The sequence below is a fragment of the Leptonychotes weddellii genome, chromosome 11, assembly GCF_054177405.1.
Source record: "Leptonychotes weddellii isolate Sample4059 chromosome 11, ASM5417740v2, whole genome shotgun sequence".
NCBI lineage: Eukaryota > Metazoa > Chordata > Mammalia > Carnivora > Phocidae > Leptonychotes > Leptonychotes weddellii.
In genome coordinates, this window is record NC_138379.1 from 82840326 (window position 1) to 82855523 (window position 15198).

Sequence of the window (15198 nt, forward strand, 5' to 3'; positions counted from 1 at the left end):
TGTGTGTGTGTGTGTGTGTGTGTAAATAGATCTTCTTCCACACATGGAATAGTGGAACAAGAACAATTCTCAAAGCAGAAGACTTGGGTTGACCAAGTGTCGGAGCTTTGTGATCTTTAGCAAGCTACTTTGGACATCTCTTTATCTATCAAATGGGGCCAATAGCAGGTCATTCTCAGGGTGGTTGTAAGGATTGAGTGTGAGGACTTACGTGGAAGTGCTTAGCACAGAGCCTGGCACATCCTAACTCTCCATGCGTGTCCGCTCCGTGCCTCTGTTCTCCCTCCCTCTCTCTTCCTCCTGCCCTGGACCACACCCATGCTGGGTCCGGACCAGCTGCTCCTGACCCCCTTCTTTGCCACAGTTTTGTCTTTGCCACATTTTCTGCCATGTTGCTCATTGTGCTAATTTTCCAAGGGAAATTACCAAGTCTGCCCTTTCTAAACCATCCCGCTCACGCTGACTTCTCCTGGCCCCAGGCAGCAGAGTAATAATACATGAATGCTGAATGATAAATAGCACCATCCACACAAATCTATCAGATGGCGCGGTGCAGTTTTAAAAATGCAGACACTACATTTCGCTTCTGTTCCCCAAGCAAGGAGCAGGGATGGGTTCATTGAGGATGGCCCTCCAAGCCCAGAAGGCAGCTTCATGGTGCGAGCTGCCGGCCACCATGGGGTGAGCCTGCCTGGTGCGCTCTGTCGTTCTGTGTGTGCTGGAGCGTGGCTGTTGGAGGGACTGGTGTTGGGATGTTGTGAGCTGTCATTGTGACCCAGGGAACCTCCTCTCTGTGCTGCAGAAAGATTGCCATGGGGGGTGGGAGGGGGCGCTTAGGGCCGTGATGCAAGGAGGAAGTCAGAGATGCAGAATGGATTTGTTTCCCAGGCGCAGACAACTAAACGCTCCAGATGTGGCTTTTGTCCAAGCTGCTCCCCCTCTACAGCAAATGTATCTTCTAAAAAACCAGAGGCTCCAGGTCCCCTCCTGGCAAGCAGCCCACAGAGTAGAAGGCACTGACATCTCCCCAGCCACTTCCTTATTTTTTTAAGAAGAATATTTTGCATCAGAAACCCTTTGATGAAGAAAGGGAAAGAGAGCCCTTAATGAAATATGTTAATCTGGGTAAGCCGGGCTCATATGAAAAGGAATATTAAAAGAGACAATATTCGCCAAAGCCAGCTCAGTACTCTGAGAGAGCTGAAAAAGAAAGAGAAGAAAATAGGGCCCCTAATTTAAGCTATTCAGGGTCAGAGAGATGGCAGTGATCAAGTTTGGAAAATCAGCTAGAGGCCTTCAGATTTGACTCTGATGCATTAGCCTGGGAGGGCTGTGGGGAGAGAGTTTTTGTGCCAACATCAAAGATAATTTGGGAATGCAAGGTCAAATCCACCTGCAAACGATTGGTTTTTACAAGAGAAAAGGGGGCCACCCTCCTGTGATTGGCGGCTGAATGTGGAAAGGAAAGGAAAGGAAAGGCAAGGGTATTTATTGTGACTACAAAATGCAGAGGAACTCCAAGTCCAAAGTAAAGGACAAAAAGGGGCTCTGATCTAACACCAACAGTGGGTTGTAAGTGCCCAGCACATGCCAAGTGAGGGAGACAGGCAAAGATTTAGACATGGCTCCTGCCTTCAGGGAGCTTAGCATCTCCTTGGGTAGTTGCTGCTGAAACAAGAAGCCCCAGACAATAAAGAAGGCTGTAAATGCTGTAGGAGTTCAGAGGAAAAGAGTGGTAAAAGATAAAGCCAGAAAGTTATACACAAGCCAGATGTTGCAGGGCCTGGGGTTATGTAAAGAAATTTCGTTGTTATCCCAAGAGCTAGGAAAAACTGTTGAAGAGTTTTATGCAAGGGGATGGCAGTATCAGATTTGTGTTAGAGGAGACCACTCTCAATGCCAAAATAGTGTTTGGCCTGTAAGAAGTGCTTGATCATATTTGTGGGATGAATGACAGCTGCAGCATGGAGAACAGATGGAAGGGGGCACAGAGTGCGTTCTGGGAGGCTAGCTAGTTAGGATGTTACTTTCCTGGTCCAAGTGAGAGATGACAGTGGCTTGGCCTGGGGCAGGGATAGAGATGGAGAGAAATGGAGAAATTCAAAAGATACATGGAACACAAAAGCTATAAGACTTGATAGAGAGAAGAGTCAAGAATAACACTTAGCATACCATGATCCCATTTCCTGAGGTAGGGACCCCGGGAAGGCAGTGGGTTTATAGGATGTATGGTCAAGACTTCTGTCTTGGACATGTTGACTGTGGACGTCTTTGAAACATCCAAGAGATGTCAAGGAAACAGTTGGCTATAAAAATCTTGAGTTCAAAGGAGACATCCAGCTGGACACAAATCTTTGAGTTAATCTGTGTATAGATGGAAATAGAAGTCAAGTGTGGGGAAAGTCTATGAAGTGAGAGAAGGAGAACCTAAGATGGAGCCTGGAAGAACTCCATCTAACCATTAATGGTAGGGTAGGGAAGATGCATCTGCAAAGAAGAGAGAGAAAAAATAGTCCAAAACATAAGAGAAAAACCAGAGAGTGTTTTATCAGGGAAGCCAAGGAAAGAGTGTTTCAAGAGGAAGGGAGAGGTTCAAGTGTTGAACACGTGAGAGGCCAAGTGAGAAATTAGTCTTGGTGACATGGGGTCACCTATACCATTGAGATACAGTGCTGACATCATGAGGGGATGTGAGGAGTAAGTGGTGAATGTTTACATTGTCCAGACCACACCTGGTGCATCACAGATGCTTGGTAAATATTAGCACTTCTGAAACAATCGGAGAGATAATTCTTGGCAGACTCTCACCCCCAGGATACTACACAGACAGCAGATTGAAACATACCCCAGTCTTCCTGTGAAAAAGGCCTACTTACTTGTCCTGGAACTTCAACCTGAGGGGCAGGCTTCAGGTCACATCTAGAGACTACCGAAATGTTCTAAGGGAATGTGGGCTGGGGGAATGCCACCTTTGTGCTTTCCCTTGGCCTCACTACAGCTCACTAGTACATCCCAGAAAGGAGCTCATACACTTGTCTGAGCCTTGATTTTTTGCAACTGTTGTCAAGTGGACACCTCCAGATGACCTGGTCTGGAGGTCAGCAGGGTTTGTGATTGTGGTCCCATAGAACTGTATGTATTTGTATACTTTAAAAGCTGCTGTCTGAGAGTCTGGCTTCCAATCAGCCTGAAAGTCAGCAGGTGCTAAGATTCCTCCCTCTGGAACACTGAAGGTCTTGGCACACCCTCAATAACTGGGACCTATCAAGAATAAACTTTGCTTAGACAATCACAAAGGTTCAAGAGACAACAACCAAGGGCTAGGGCAAGGTGAAACAATCTGGTTCATCTCCTACATAAGACCACTCCTTCAAGACAGGAAGAGGTGGCCATTTTACCTAATACATAGAAAAAAACACAGAGAGTCAAGCAAAACGAAGAAACAGATATGTTCCAAATGAAAGAACCCACACACACAAAAAAATCCCAGAAAAAAAAACTTAATGAAATGGAGGTAAATAACTTACCTGATAAAGAGTTCAAAATCATGGTTATAAAGATGCTCATAGAACTTAGGAGAAAAATGGATGAACGCAGTGAGGGCTTCAACAAAGAGACAGAAAATATTTTAAAAGTACCAAACAGAAGTCACAGAGCTGAAGAACACACTAGAGGGATTCAGCAGGAGACTAGACAATGCAGAAGAAAGGATCACTGACCTGGAAGACAGGGCAGTGTAACTCTCCCAAACAGAGCAGCAAAAAGATAAGAGAATTTGTAAACGTTAAGATAACTTAAAGGACCTATGCAACAGTAGCAAGCAGAGTAATACTCACATTACAGGGCTCCTCAAGAAGAAATAAATGGGCAGAAAACTTAATTGAAGTAATAATGGCTGAAAACTTCCCTAACCTGGGTAGGGAAACAGACATCCAGATCCAGGCAGCCCAGAAAGTTCCAGATAAGATAAACCCAAAGAGACCCACAACAAGACACATTGTAATTAAAATGTCAAAAATTAAAGATAAAGGGAAAAATCTTTAAAGCAGCAAGAGAAAAGCAACGTGTTATATACAAGGGAAACCCCATAAAACTATCAGCAGATTCCTCAGAAACTTTGTGGGCCGAAAGGGAGCAGCATGGTGTAGTCAAAGTGCCAAAGGGGAAAAAAAATTCCAACCAAGAATACTCTGCCTGGCAAGGTTATCACTCAGAATTGAAGGAGAGACAAAGAGTTACCCAGACAAGCAAAAGCTAAATGAGTTCATCACCACCAAACTGGTCTTATAACAAATGTTAAAGGGACTTCTTCAAGCTGAAGAGAAAGGGTGCTAATTAATAACAGGAGAACATATGAAAGTGAAAATCTCACTGGTAAAGGTAAACATATAGTAAATGTAGTGGATTAATCACTTATAAAGCTAGTATGAAGGCTAAAAGAGAAGTCGTAAAAATATCTATAACTACAATAATTAGTTAAGGGATACACAAAATAAAATGCAAGAGATCATGAGAGAAGAATTTAAGCACACCACTAAAGAAAGTCATCAAACCACAAGTGAAGAGAGCAAAAGAAGGAATAGAGAGAAACTACGGAACAGGTGGAAAACAATTAACAAGTGGCAATAAGTACATGTTTATCAATAATTATAGGCATACCTGGGAGATATTGCTGGTTCAGATCACCAAGATAAAGCAGTGCATATAAAAGTTATGCATATACTATACTGTAGTCTTTTAAGTGTGCAAGAGCATTATATTTTTAAAAACAATTATTGTAAAAAAAAAAAAGTGCTAGCCATTATTTGAGTTTTCAGCAAGTCATGATCTTTTTGCTGGTGGAGGGTCCTGCCTTGGTGTCAATGGCTGCTGACTCATCAGCATGGAGGTTGCTGAAGGCTGGGGCGGCTGTGGCAAGTTCTTAAAATAAGACAACAATGAAGTCTGCCACTTCAATGGGCTCTTCCTTTCACAAACCATTTCTCTGTAGCATGCGATGCTGTTTGATAGCATTTTACCCACAGTAAAACTTCTTTCAGAATTGGAGTCCATCCTCTCAAACCTGCCACTGCTTTATCAGCTATGTTTATGTAATATTCTAAATCTTTTGTTGTCACTTCAACAATCTCCACAGAATCTTCCCCAGGAGTAGATTCTATCTCAAGAAACCAGTTTCTTTGCTCATCTGTAAGAAGCAACTCTTCATCTATTCAAGTTTTATCATGAGACTGTAGCAGTTCAGTCCCATCTTCAGGCTCCACTTCTGATTCTAGTTCTCTTGCTGTTTCTATCACATCTGCAGGTACTTCCTCCACTGAAGTCTTGAATCCCTCAAAGTCTACATATGGGTTGCAATCAAATTCTTCCCAACTCCTGTTAATGTTGGTATTTTCACCTCTTCCCATGAATCATCAATGTTCTTACTGGCTTCTAGAATGGTGAATTCTTTCTGGAAGATTTTCTATTTACTGTACTCAGATCCATCAAAGGAATCACTATCTATGGCATCTATAGCCTTGTGAAATATATGTCTTAAAATAACAAGACTCGAAAGTCGAAATAACTCCTTGATCCACGGGCTGCAGAATGGATGTTGTGTTAGCAGGCATGAAAACTACATTCATTGTACATCTCCGTCAGATCTCTTGTCAGGTGCATTGTCAATGAACAGTAATATTTTGAAAGAAATCTTTTTTCTGAGCAGTAAGTCTCAACAGTGGGCTTAAAATATTCAGCAAACCCTGTTATAAACAGATATGCCAGCATCCAGGCTTTGTTGTTGCATTTATAGAGCACAGAAAGAGTAGATTTAGCATAATTTTTTTTTTTAAGTAGGCTCCACACCCAGCATGGAGCCCAATATGGGGCTTGAATTCACAACCCTGAGATCAAGACCTGAGCTGAGACCAAGAGTTGGACACTTAACCAACTCAGCCATCCAGTCACCCCTAGCATAATTCTTAAGGGCCCCAGGATTGGGGGATGTTAAATGAGCAGTGACTTCAACTTAAAGTCACCAGGTTCATTAAGCCCCTAACCAGAGAGTCAGCCTGTCCTTCGAAGCTTTGAACCTGGGCATTGACTTCCCCTCTCTCGCTATGAAAGTCCTAGATGGCATCTTCCAATAGATCACTGTTTCATCTACACTGAAATATGTGTCGTCTAGTGGAGCCACCTTCACTGACTATCTGAGCTAGATCTTCTGGAGAACTTGCTGTAGCTTCTACATCAGCCCTTGCTGCTTCACCTTGCACTTTTATAGAGATTACTTCTTTCCTTAAACCTCATGAACCAACCTCTACAAGCTTGAGATTTTTCTTCTGCAGCTTCCCCACCTCCCTCAGCCTTCAAAGAATTGAATAAACAAGAAATAACAAGTGTTGGCAAAGATGTGAAGAAAAAGGGAACCTTCTTACACTGTTGGTGAGACTATAAATTGCTGCAGCCACTATGGAAAACAGTATGGAGGTTTCTCAAAAATTTGAAAGTAGAATTATTATATGATTCAGCAATTCCACTTCTAGGCATTTATCCAAGAAAACAAAAATATTGATTTGAAAATATTTATGCACCCCTATATTCATTGCAGCATTATTTACAATAGCCAAGAGATGGAAGAAACCTAAGTCCATTGATAAATGAATGGATAAAGAAGATGTGGGACACACACACCCACACACACATGCACACACACAATGGAATATTACTCAGCCATAAAAAGAGTGAAATCTTGCCATTTGCAACAACACGGGTGGACCTGGAGGGTATTATGCTAAGTGAAATAGGTCAGACAGAAAAAAGACAAATACCATATGATTTCACTTGAAAACAAAACAAGCACATAATAAACCTCATAGATGCAGGGAACTGACTGGTGGTTACCAGAGGGGAAGGGTTCTGAGGATGGATGAAATGCGGGAAGGACATCAGGGGGTATATATTTCCAGTCATAAAATAAATAAGTCATGGGGATGTAATGTACGGCATGGTGACTATAGACAATAATATTGTATCGCATGTTTAAAAGTTGCTTAGAGACTAAATGTTGAGGGTTCTCATCATATGCAGAAAATTTGGGGGGCACCTGGGTGGCTCAGTCAGTTGAGCATCTGACTCTTGATCTCACAGCTGTGAGTTCGAGCCCCAAGTTGGGCCCATGCTGGGTGTGGAGCCTACATTAAAAAAAAAAAAAAGAAAGAAAGAACAAGAAAGAAAGAAAAGAAAAGAAAAGAAAGGAAGAAAAGGAAAAAACTTTGTAACTCTGTATGGTGACAGTAGCTAACTTAAAGTAGTGATCACTGCACAATGTCACAATGTATGTAAATATCAAATCGTTATGCCATACACCTGAAATTAATATATTATATGTCAATTATACATTAATAAAAGAAAGAATTCTATGAGGTGAATAGATATATGAAACTCTATTACTGTTGAGGAACTGGTGCATATAGACTTGAAACTTTTTTTTTTAAAGATTTTATTTAATTATTTGAGAGAGAGAGAGAGAGCATGAGCAGGGGGAAGGGCAGAGGCAGAGAGGGAGAAGCAGACTCCCTACTGAGCATGGAGCCCAACACAGGGCTTGATCCCAGGACCCTGAGACTTGAAATTCCCAAGTTAGTTCCTACAAAGAACAAGGAAATTTCAAAGTGGAACAGAGGAAGATTCGATTTTCTCATTCTAAGGAGGTGCATTGTGACATAATGAAATCCCTGAGTCTGAACCTTGGAGGGTCCTATCTGAAGCCTCCATAGGATTGGAAGTGACTCAGGAGAACACGCATGATACCTGTCTCCAGTGTTCTTGGGATTTCTAAACCAAATCCCACTATCTCAACCACTTCCCTCTCCAGTTCTTACATGGAGGCAACGCAGAACTCTAAAAATGGCTTAGCATGGAATTCCTAGGAAGCATGCACAGATTTTCCCAGGCCCCCACGAGCGACAGAACAGCAGCCAGATCATGCCGGCCCTCACAGTCCAAGGGGTTTTGGGGCCTCAGTGTGAATGTGGCGGAAGACCACTGAGCAGAAGGAGATGCCCGGAGGTTTCTAAGAGACAATAAAAGTTGGGCAGATGTCCCTCTGTGACAGCAACAGAAAACGTAGGTGTCTTAAAAATCATTTCCATTAAAGCAGACCTTCCCAAACCATATTTTAAGGTCTGGCTTCCTCTGTGACCCTTGGCCCCACTCCCACCCAGCTGGGTGTGTGGCCCCTATCTCCTTTCTCCTCACATTCCAGGGCTCCTTCTTTTGCTCCAGAAAGGGAACCAGGTTTGGCTTACACACAGCAAAGCCTGTTTCTTAAAAAAAGGAACATGAGTTTGGCTGGAGATTTCCCAATCTCCAATCCAGTGTTGTGCTCAGGTGAGAAGAGAGGACATTGTAGGATATTAGAATATTCTAGGATATGATTTCCCAAAACACTGTTTTCTGATGGCATCTTTGCTGTTGCTAGGACATTAAACATTTCAGATCCTGAGTTCCACTTCTAAGTATTACTGGGTCAGAAATAAGGCGTGGAAACTGGACGTTAAGATGCGGGCAACAATATGTTATGCCACTGAATTTATAGAATTACGACTAATCTTGAGTAAAGGATGTAGGTTACCTCAGAAAAGATGAAGCTTAAAGTTATGATGAAGGATCACGAAGTCTTCCTTTTCTATACCAACAAACTCCCAGTATGTCCTTGAAAGCGGGTATCTGAAACTCTGTCGTAGGATGCTGAAGCTCCCAGGAGACATGCCACAAACAATGGGGCCAAACCCCCGGAGAGTTGACTGGGCATTCCTGGGGGACGTTTTCCTCACCCACAGAGGCCAGGCTCCTGTAAGTTCTCCAACATGACATCCTTGTACACTCCCCGCTCTTTATGAGACACCTCTTCGGCCACATCCCTGAATGGTAGCCGTCCCTGGATCTCAAAACAAGTCACCAGGTGGCCATAGACAGAGCTCATCATTTGACCCAAGATGAAACCAGAGACTTACGAGAACTCGTTGGGACTTAGGAGAGTGTCCTAAATTATCCAATCGAGATGAAACCAGAGACTTATGAGAACTCACTGGGACTTAGGAGAATGTCCTCAATTATCCAATAAGATCATTTTTTACACAGTAATATTCTCTAACTCTGAGGAAAGAAGATGACACATTGTCCACAAAAACTGCTGTGGAGACTATATTTTTCTGGAAGATAAATTAAAAAATTAAGGCCCCAACACAGGCATACACATTTCTGAATGTTATATTTATATCCTATAGGATAAATGGTGTGTATTTCTGGGATGGGAAAGTTATGGTGAGTTAGAGGTGTACTCAAATTTTAATGCATAGGGAACACACTGGAGACCTTGGAAACATCCAGATTCTATCTAGCTCAGGAGTTCTGGGGTGGGACCAGCTCATTTTTAACCAGTGACGCCAATGTCTCTGGTCCAATGGAAAGGTTATATGGAATTTACAGGCCTAATAGGATCGTGAACATAGCAGCAACAAACCTTTTTGAAAATCTACTATACACCACATATCTTTCTACCAGTGTTTTATATATTAATGCATGAACCACATAAATAATCTGAGAATAATAATATTACCTTTCCTCTTTTATGAGAATATTTTGTCAAATATCCAGTAAATGGGAAAGCCCGGGTTTTACTCCAATGTATCTTAACTAGAATTTATCTGAAAAGAACACAGACCAATACACAGAGACAGCCCTAATGAATGTCTGTAGCAGTTTCTGTTAACTGAGAAGAATAATAGAAACATGTTAAGAAGGTAACAAGAAAGAATGAAGCAAACAATGTTAACATTTTATGCACATAGACATATATAAAAATAGGAACTATGTACACACTAAAAGTGATAGAGAAGAAAATTTTCCTGTCCATGAAATCAAGATTATTTTCAATTGTGTAAATCTTATAAATCTATTTTTGGATTATATTCTTTGTGTTTTGCAAACACACTAGGGAGATGAACACCTTGAGATAAAATACGTTAGAGCAGTTTTTCTGAGTCTTCTATTTCTTTGAAAATTTGTATCGTGTGCTGAGTGATATTTTAGAAACTTAACACACTTGACATACATTAATAATGCGATTCTTGTAGACTTTTTTTTGAAAATACAAAGAAGTAATAAAGAAGAGTATGTCTGTGACATGAGTGTGGAATATAATGGACTAGCCCGAGGCCTGATGGACTAAAATCCCAACTGCAAAAGCCGGCATCTCCACGTAAACAAAAGTGACAGACTTCATTTTGCAAAGCAAAGAGAAACTAAGAAGAGAATGTGATGGTTTATTCGCATCTCTCAGTGAAGCCCTCCAAGACCCTCGTTAATGACAGAGGGGGAAATAGTAACTTTATAGTAAGTGGAGGAAGCTGACAAGAGCACCTAAGCTAAGTGATCGAGGTCAACATCCACTGTAATGGTTTTTTTTTTTTTTTTTTTGAGAGAGAGAGAATGAGAGAGATCACATGAGAGTAGGGAGGGTCAGAGGGAGAAGTAGACTCCCCGCCGAGCAGGGAGCCCGATGTGGGACTCGATCCAGGGACTCCAGGATCATGACCTGAGCCGAAGGCAGTCGCTCAACCAACTGAGCCACCCAGGCGCCCAACATCCACTGTAATGGGACAAATCGGTACCAGGTGACTCAAGCACACAGAGGGATACGTTATCACTGCTGTGATGCTGGTAAAAAGAAATGAGGAAATAATAATCTGAACCTACTGTGAAGAAAATGTCAGTTTTATGTAAATTTCAACCCACAACACCTCCCATGGTCTGTAACTCTGATCATGCATTTAAATACTCGTAAGACTTTCTTACCAATATGGAGAGCAGGTCTCTTTTAATGAAATGTATATATATTGGTGCATCTTTTCCTTAGCCCCTCTGTGTTCAGGCACATCATGTGGGCCTCCTCCCTCTGCCTGCCCTCATCAAAAATGAACTCACTGACTCGTGATTACTGTCCCTCTCCTATAAACATGGGCAAATCAAGTATGATGTGTTTGTGAGCTTGCACCCGCTCCCAGGAGGCCACAGAGAGAAATGAACGCCCGCCACCATGTTGCTAGTCCATTCCCTCCCAAACCGAAGAGGTACCCACAGCAGGTAGGAGCACATATTTGCAACTCTCCCAGCCACAGAGTGACTCTCTGAGTGGCTGGGATGTTTTAAAAGACAAGGAGAAAATAATGTGTTTCTGAGCATCCGCAGCCTGGCATTTGTGACTTTGGCTCATAAAACCAAAGAATTAAATGCAAAACTGCAGATGGGGAGCTGGGCCAGTGCCCTTCACAGATGCCGAGCCTATGCAGCTAAAAGTGGTGTTTTGAAAACCATCAAGACCTCAATTAACCAGAATCTGAAGGCATGGTATAGTCTTTTCTGGTGAACTGATTTATCAGGTTTAAGCCTTTTTTAAAAAAGGCAAAGAAGTCTTCCTAACAGTCTTTCTAGAATATGCTTGCCTCCTCTCCTGTTTTAGGGATTAAACAGCAGTGAATGCAATTTAATCTTTTCTGCTGAGAATTTTCAGGATCCTCTACTGTGGATTTAAAAGGCATGGAAAATTAGACTGAATAGTGACATCAGGACATGCCCCGAGAAGATTTTTAAGCCCTACTATCAGCTTTTTTTTCTCGTGCTTTGCCTTTTTTTCTTTTCAAAGTGAAGTGCCAATAAAGTAATCTAGTTATGAATTCTGGGTTTGGAAGATCCTAGCTGAGACATTGCTGTAACTGCAAGCCCTTCCCATTTTTCTTGGGAATCCCCCAGTAGGTGCACAGCAAAAAATATAGCGAATGAATGACTGGATTCCTCTGGAGAGGAAGAATGTTTAATGTCACAGTATTCCTGAGTGGCATTTATCTGGTATTTTTCACTTTCTACAATTTTGTTAAACAGCCCTGGAATGGGCTGCCAGTCCCCTTGGGTGAATCAGGAGCATGCTCATCTCTCTGTTGGCTCCTGACCCTAAAGACTCAGCATTCTCCTGCCGGTGAGAGAAAGAGGGTAGGGTTTGCGCTGGGGACTCTGGCACTCGGTCTGTCCCCTCGAAGACCAAGTAACACTCAAGACCACCACCACACAAGCGAACAAGGAAAAGAGCTATGGAAGCATGTACAGAAGGAAAAAGGGGGAGAAGACTTGGCTTCACCCTTGGCACTGAGTGGATAGGGATCTCATGGCTACAACAGGTCACTGATGTGGTGTGGGAGGCCAGGAAGAAGGGCACTGGCTAATCACACCCTTAGGGCTAGCAAGCAAATGGGGATCTTGGAAGGGGCCTTGGGAAACATATCGTCTGACCCCCGTCTGGGGCTTGAACTCACAAGCTGGCCCAGGGCAGAGGAGAGGCAGGGCATTTGCTGCTCACATTCTCAGGCATCCCTTGGTCTCTTTGAGCTTCATGGAACAAAATCCTTGTACTCTTTGTGAAGTTGTTAAGGCCTGTGCCTTCTTGCTGCTGTCTGTGTAGAGCTGGACCTCTTCTGGGTCCCACAGTGGAGATTGAGACTTGAGGCTGGGGAAGGTTTGCGGGGTTTTCCTGGCCATGGTTTGAAATGGGTGCTCTCTCTCCAGATTCCTGGGACTTCAAGCAGTCCACACGCAATATCTCCCCCACCATCAACCAGGCCAACATCGTGGACTTGCACCCAGCATCTGTGTACAGTATCCGCATGTACTCCTTCAACAAGATTGGCCGCAGCGAGCCGAGCAAAGAGCTCACCATCAGCACCGAGGAGGCTGGTGAGTACCTGGCCTTGTGGTTCTTTCCCATGGCCCTGGGGATCAGGCCCATCTGAGGCCCACACCCACCCTGTCCACTGATGGTGGGCTTGCAATACAAGAGGGAAGGAGAGATCCCAAGTATTTATTTGTGTTTGCCTCTGGATCATTGGAGGCTCTTCTGTTTGACCTTTTCCAGGCGGAGTTGTAGATGCTGGGCTTTGGGGAGCTGTCCATGGTTCTTTCTCACTCCCCTGGCTCCAGCCTGTCTAGAAAGGACAGATATGCTAGATCTGCAAAGGGCAGAGTACCAGTGCCCTGTATTAATTTCCGTGACCTTTGTCTTGGATTTTGTCCGAAAGTTTTTTTTTTTAAGATTTTATTTATTTATTCATGAGAGACAGAGAGAGAGAGAGAGAGAGAGAGGCAGAGGGAGAAGCAGGCTCCCAAGGAGCAGAGAGCCCGATGCGGGACTCGATCCCAGGACTCCAGGATCATGACCTGAGCCGAAGGCAGACGCTTAACCATCTGAGCCACCCAGGCGCCCTTGTCTGAAAGTTTAAACAAGCTTTCTCTCCTTATAGTTTCTCCTGTTATTGTAAAATATAAAATAATACCAAAAGTACATATAATATATGTGTGCAACTTTACAAATAAAAATAAAGTAAAAACTAGTATAACCCACACTATCAATTGCCAGCATGCCAGGGGTCCTCCCCATTCCCCTTCCCAACCAGAGCCTCCCGTTCCTCCCCATAAAGTAACCAGTAGCCCTTCTTGCTTTTCTTTCCTACACTGTCACTACAATGTATATACACATAAAGCATATAGTTTAGTTTTGCTTATTTCCCAGTGGCATGTATTCATGAAATTATTCTTGACATATTTTTCTGTTGTCTTCCTTGTTTTGATCGATACTGTTTTTGTGAGTTTCATCATTTGTGCATTTTCAGTGCTGGGTAGTATTCCTTGCCATGGTTATACCTCAGCCTCTTGGTCTATTTTCATAGAGATGGACATTTGGGTCATTGACAGTTTGGAGCTGTGAACATTTTTGTACCGGTACCCTTACAGAGGTTTGCGAGTTCTCTATGGAATCTAAGTAGTTGCAGAATTACAAAGTCATCAGATGAGCATACTTCTACCTTTAACCAAGAATGCCAAAATGTCTTCCAAAGTATGGAGCCAGTTTGCTTTCCCATGGCGGGTATATATAAGAATTCCTGCCCCAACACACCCTTGCCTACACTTGAGACTATCAAACTTTTTAAAAATTGTTGCCGGTCTGCCAGATATATAGTAATATTTCATTGTCATTGTTTGCTGTTTTAAGCAAATCGTGGAGAAAGGAGAGGAACTGTAAGCCCTGCGGTTGTGTCAGGGGGCTCAATTGAAGGTTCTCTGCTTTTGTGTATGAGCTTTTCCTCTGTTCCCTAGCAATTCTCCAGCTCAGGAGGATGAGAGTGAGGACCTAGGACTCTTTTCTTCCAAGACTTGACTTGTAATGTTGTTTCTCCATCCACCAGCTCCCGATGGGCCCCCCATGGATGTCACCTTGCAGCCAGTAACCTCACAGAGTATCCAAGTGACCTGGAAGGTAAGCGAGAGCAAAAGCATTTCCCTGCTAACTGCCTCCATGCCTCCTCCCTCCTCAACTCAGGAGTAAAGCCCCAGCAAGCTTGCTAGTCTCTAGTCTCTGAGAATTCTCATGCCTGTTTTTTGCTAAACAGATGAGGTCAGAGGAGAGGAAAGACAGGAGGAAGAAGGGTTGGGTCCCCCCCACCACTCTCTTTACCTCGGCTCTCAGAACTTGGCAGTGCCACGGAGGGGAAGACGATTTTTTCCACCACACTGGCCCCTCTTCCCAACCCCACTGGCCTCTCTTCCCAACCCCACATGTTGTAATAGGTCAGGAGTTGGATTTGATTTTGTACAAAGTTCAAGGGGGCCCTGTGGACAACGGGAGATGAGCTCTTGGCCCTGTGACTGGAGCCAGGAGGTATGGTGATATGACCCTCCATTTTTTCCCAGTGAGGCCGTACACAGGAGTCTTGGTGTTTTCAGGCCTCAGTTTCCTCCTCTATAAAACCAGAGTGAAAATAACTGCCCTCCCTTCCTCTGGGGGTGGATGAACTGCGGAAAAAACAGACCAGTCTGTTCTGCAACCATTTCGAAGGGGTAGAGACCTATGAATTCTACAGGGTATCAGAAGACCCTGTCACTTAAGAAAACCCTTAGAAGAGTTCCCACAGCTGGGCAGAGAAACAGATCAGAATAACGTTGAGCAGGATCAGTAAATTCTGTCCTGGGAAACTCTAGCCTCACTGCCACATCCCCGCCCTGGGCACATGAGGGCCGCCAGTACTGACGGCTGCCTGTTGCACTCAGCTTCCAGGCTTCCAGTATTTTCCTACACTCACTTGTCTGACCCTCTGTTCCTGGACGGGGCCT

The 15198-nt window shown here is 43.5% G+C and overlaps 1 protein-coding gene across 1 annotated transcript in view; it reads left to right on the forward strand.

Moving 5' to 3' along the window:
* DSCAML1 (DS cell adhesion molecule like 1) overlaps window positions 1–15198 on the forward strand; it is a 339900-nt gene that overhangs the window by 285639 nt on the left and 39063 nt on the right. The window contains exons 15-16 of the mRNA XM_081799396.1: window positions 12601–12768; window positions 14274–14344. Coding sequence (XP_081655522.1) covers window positions 12601–12768; window positions 14274–14344 — 239 coding nt within the window. The remainder of the gene's footprint in view (window positions 1–12600; window positions 12769–14273; window positions 14345–15198) is intronic.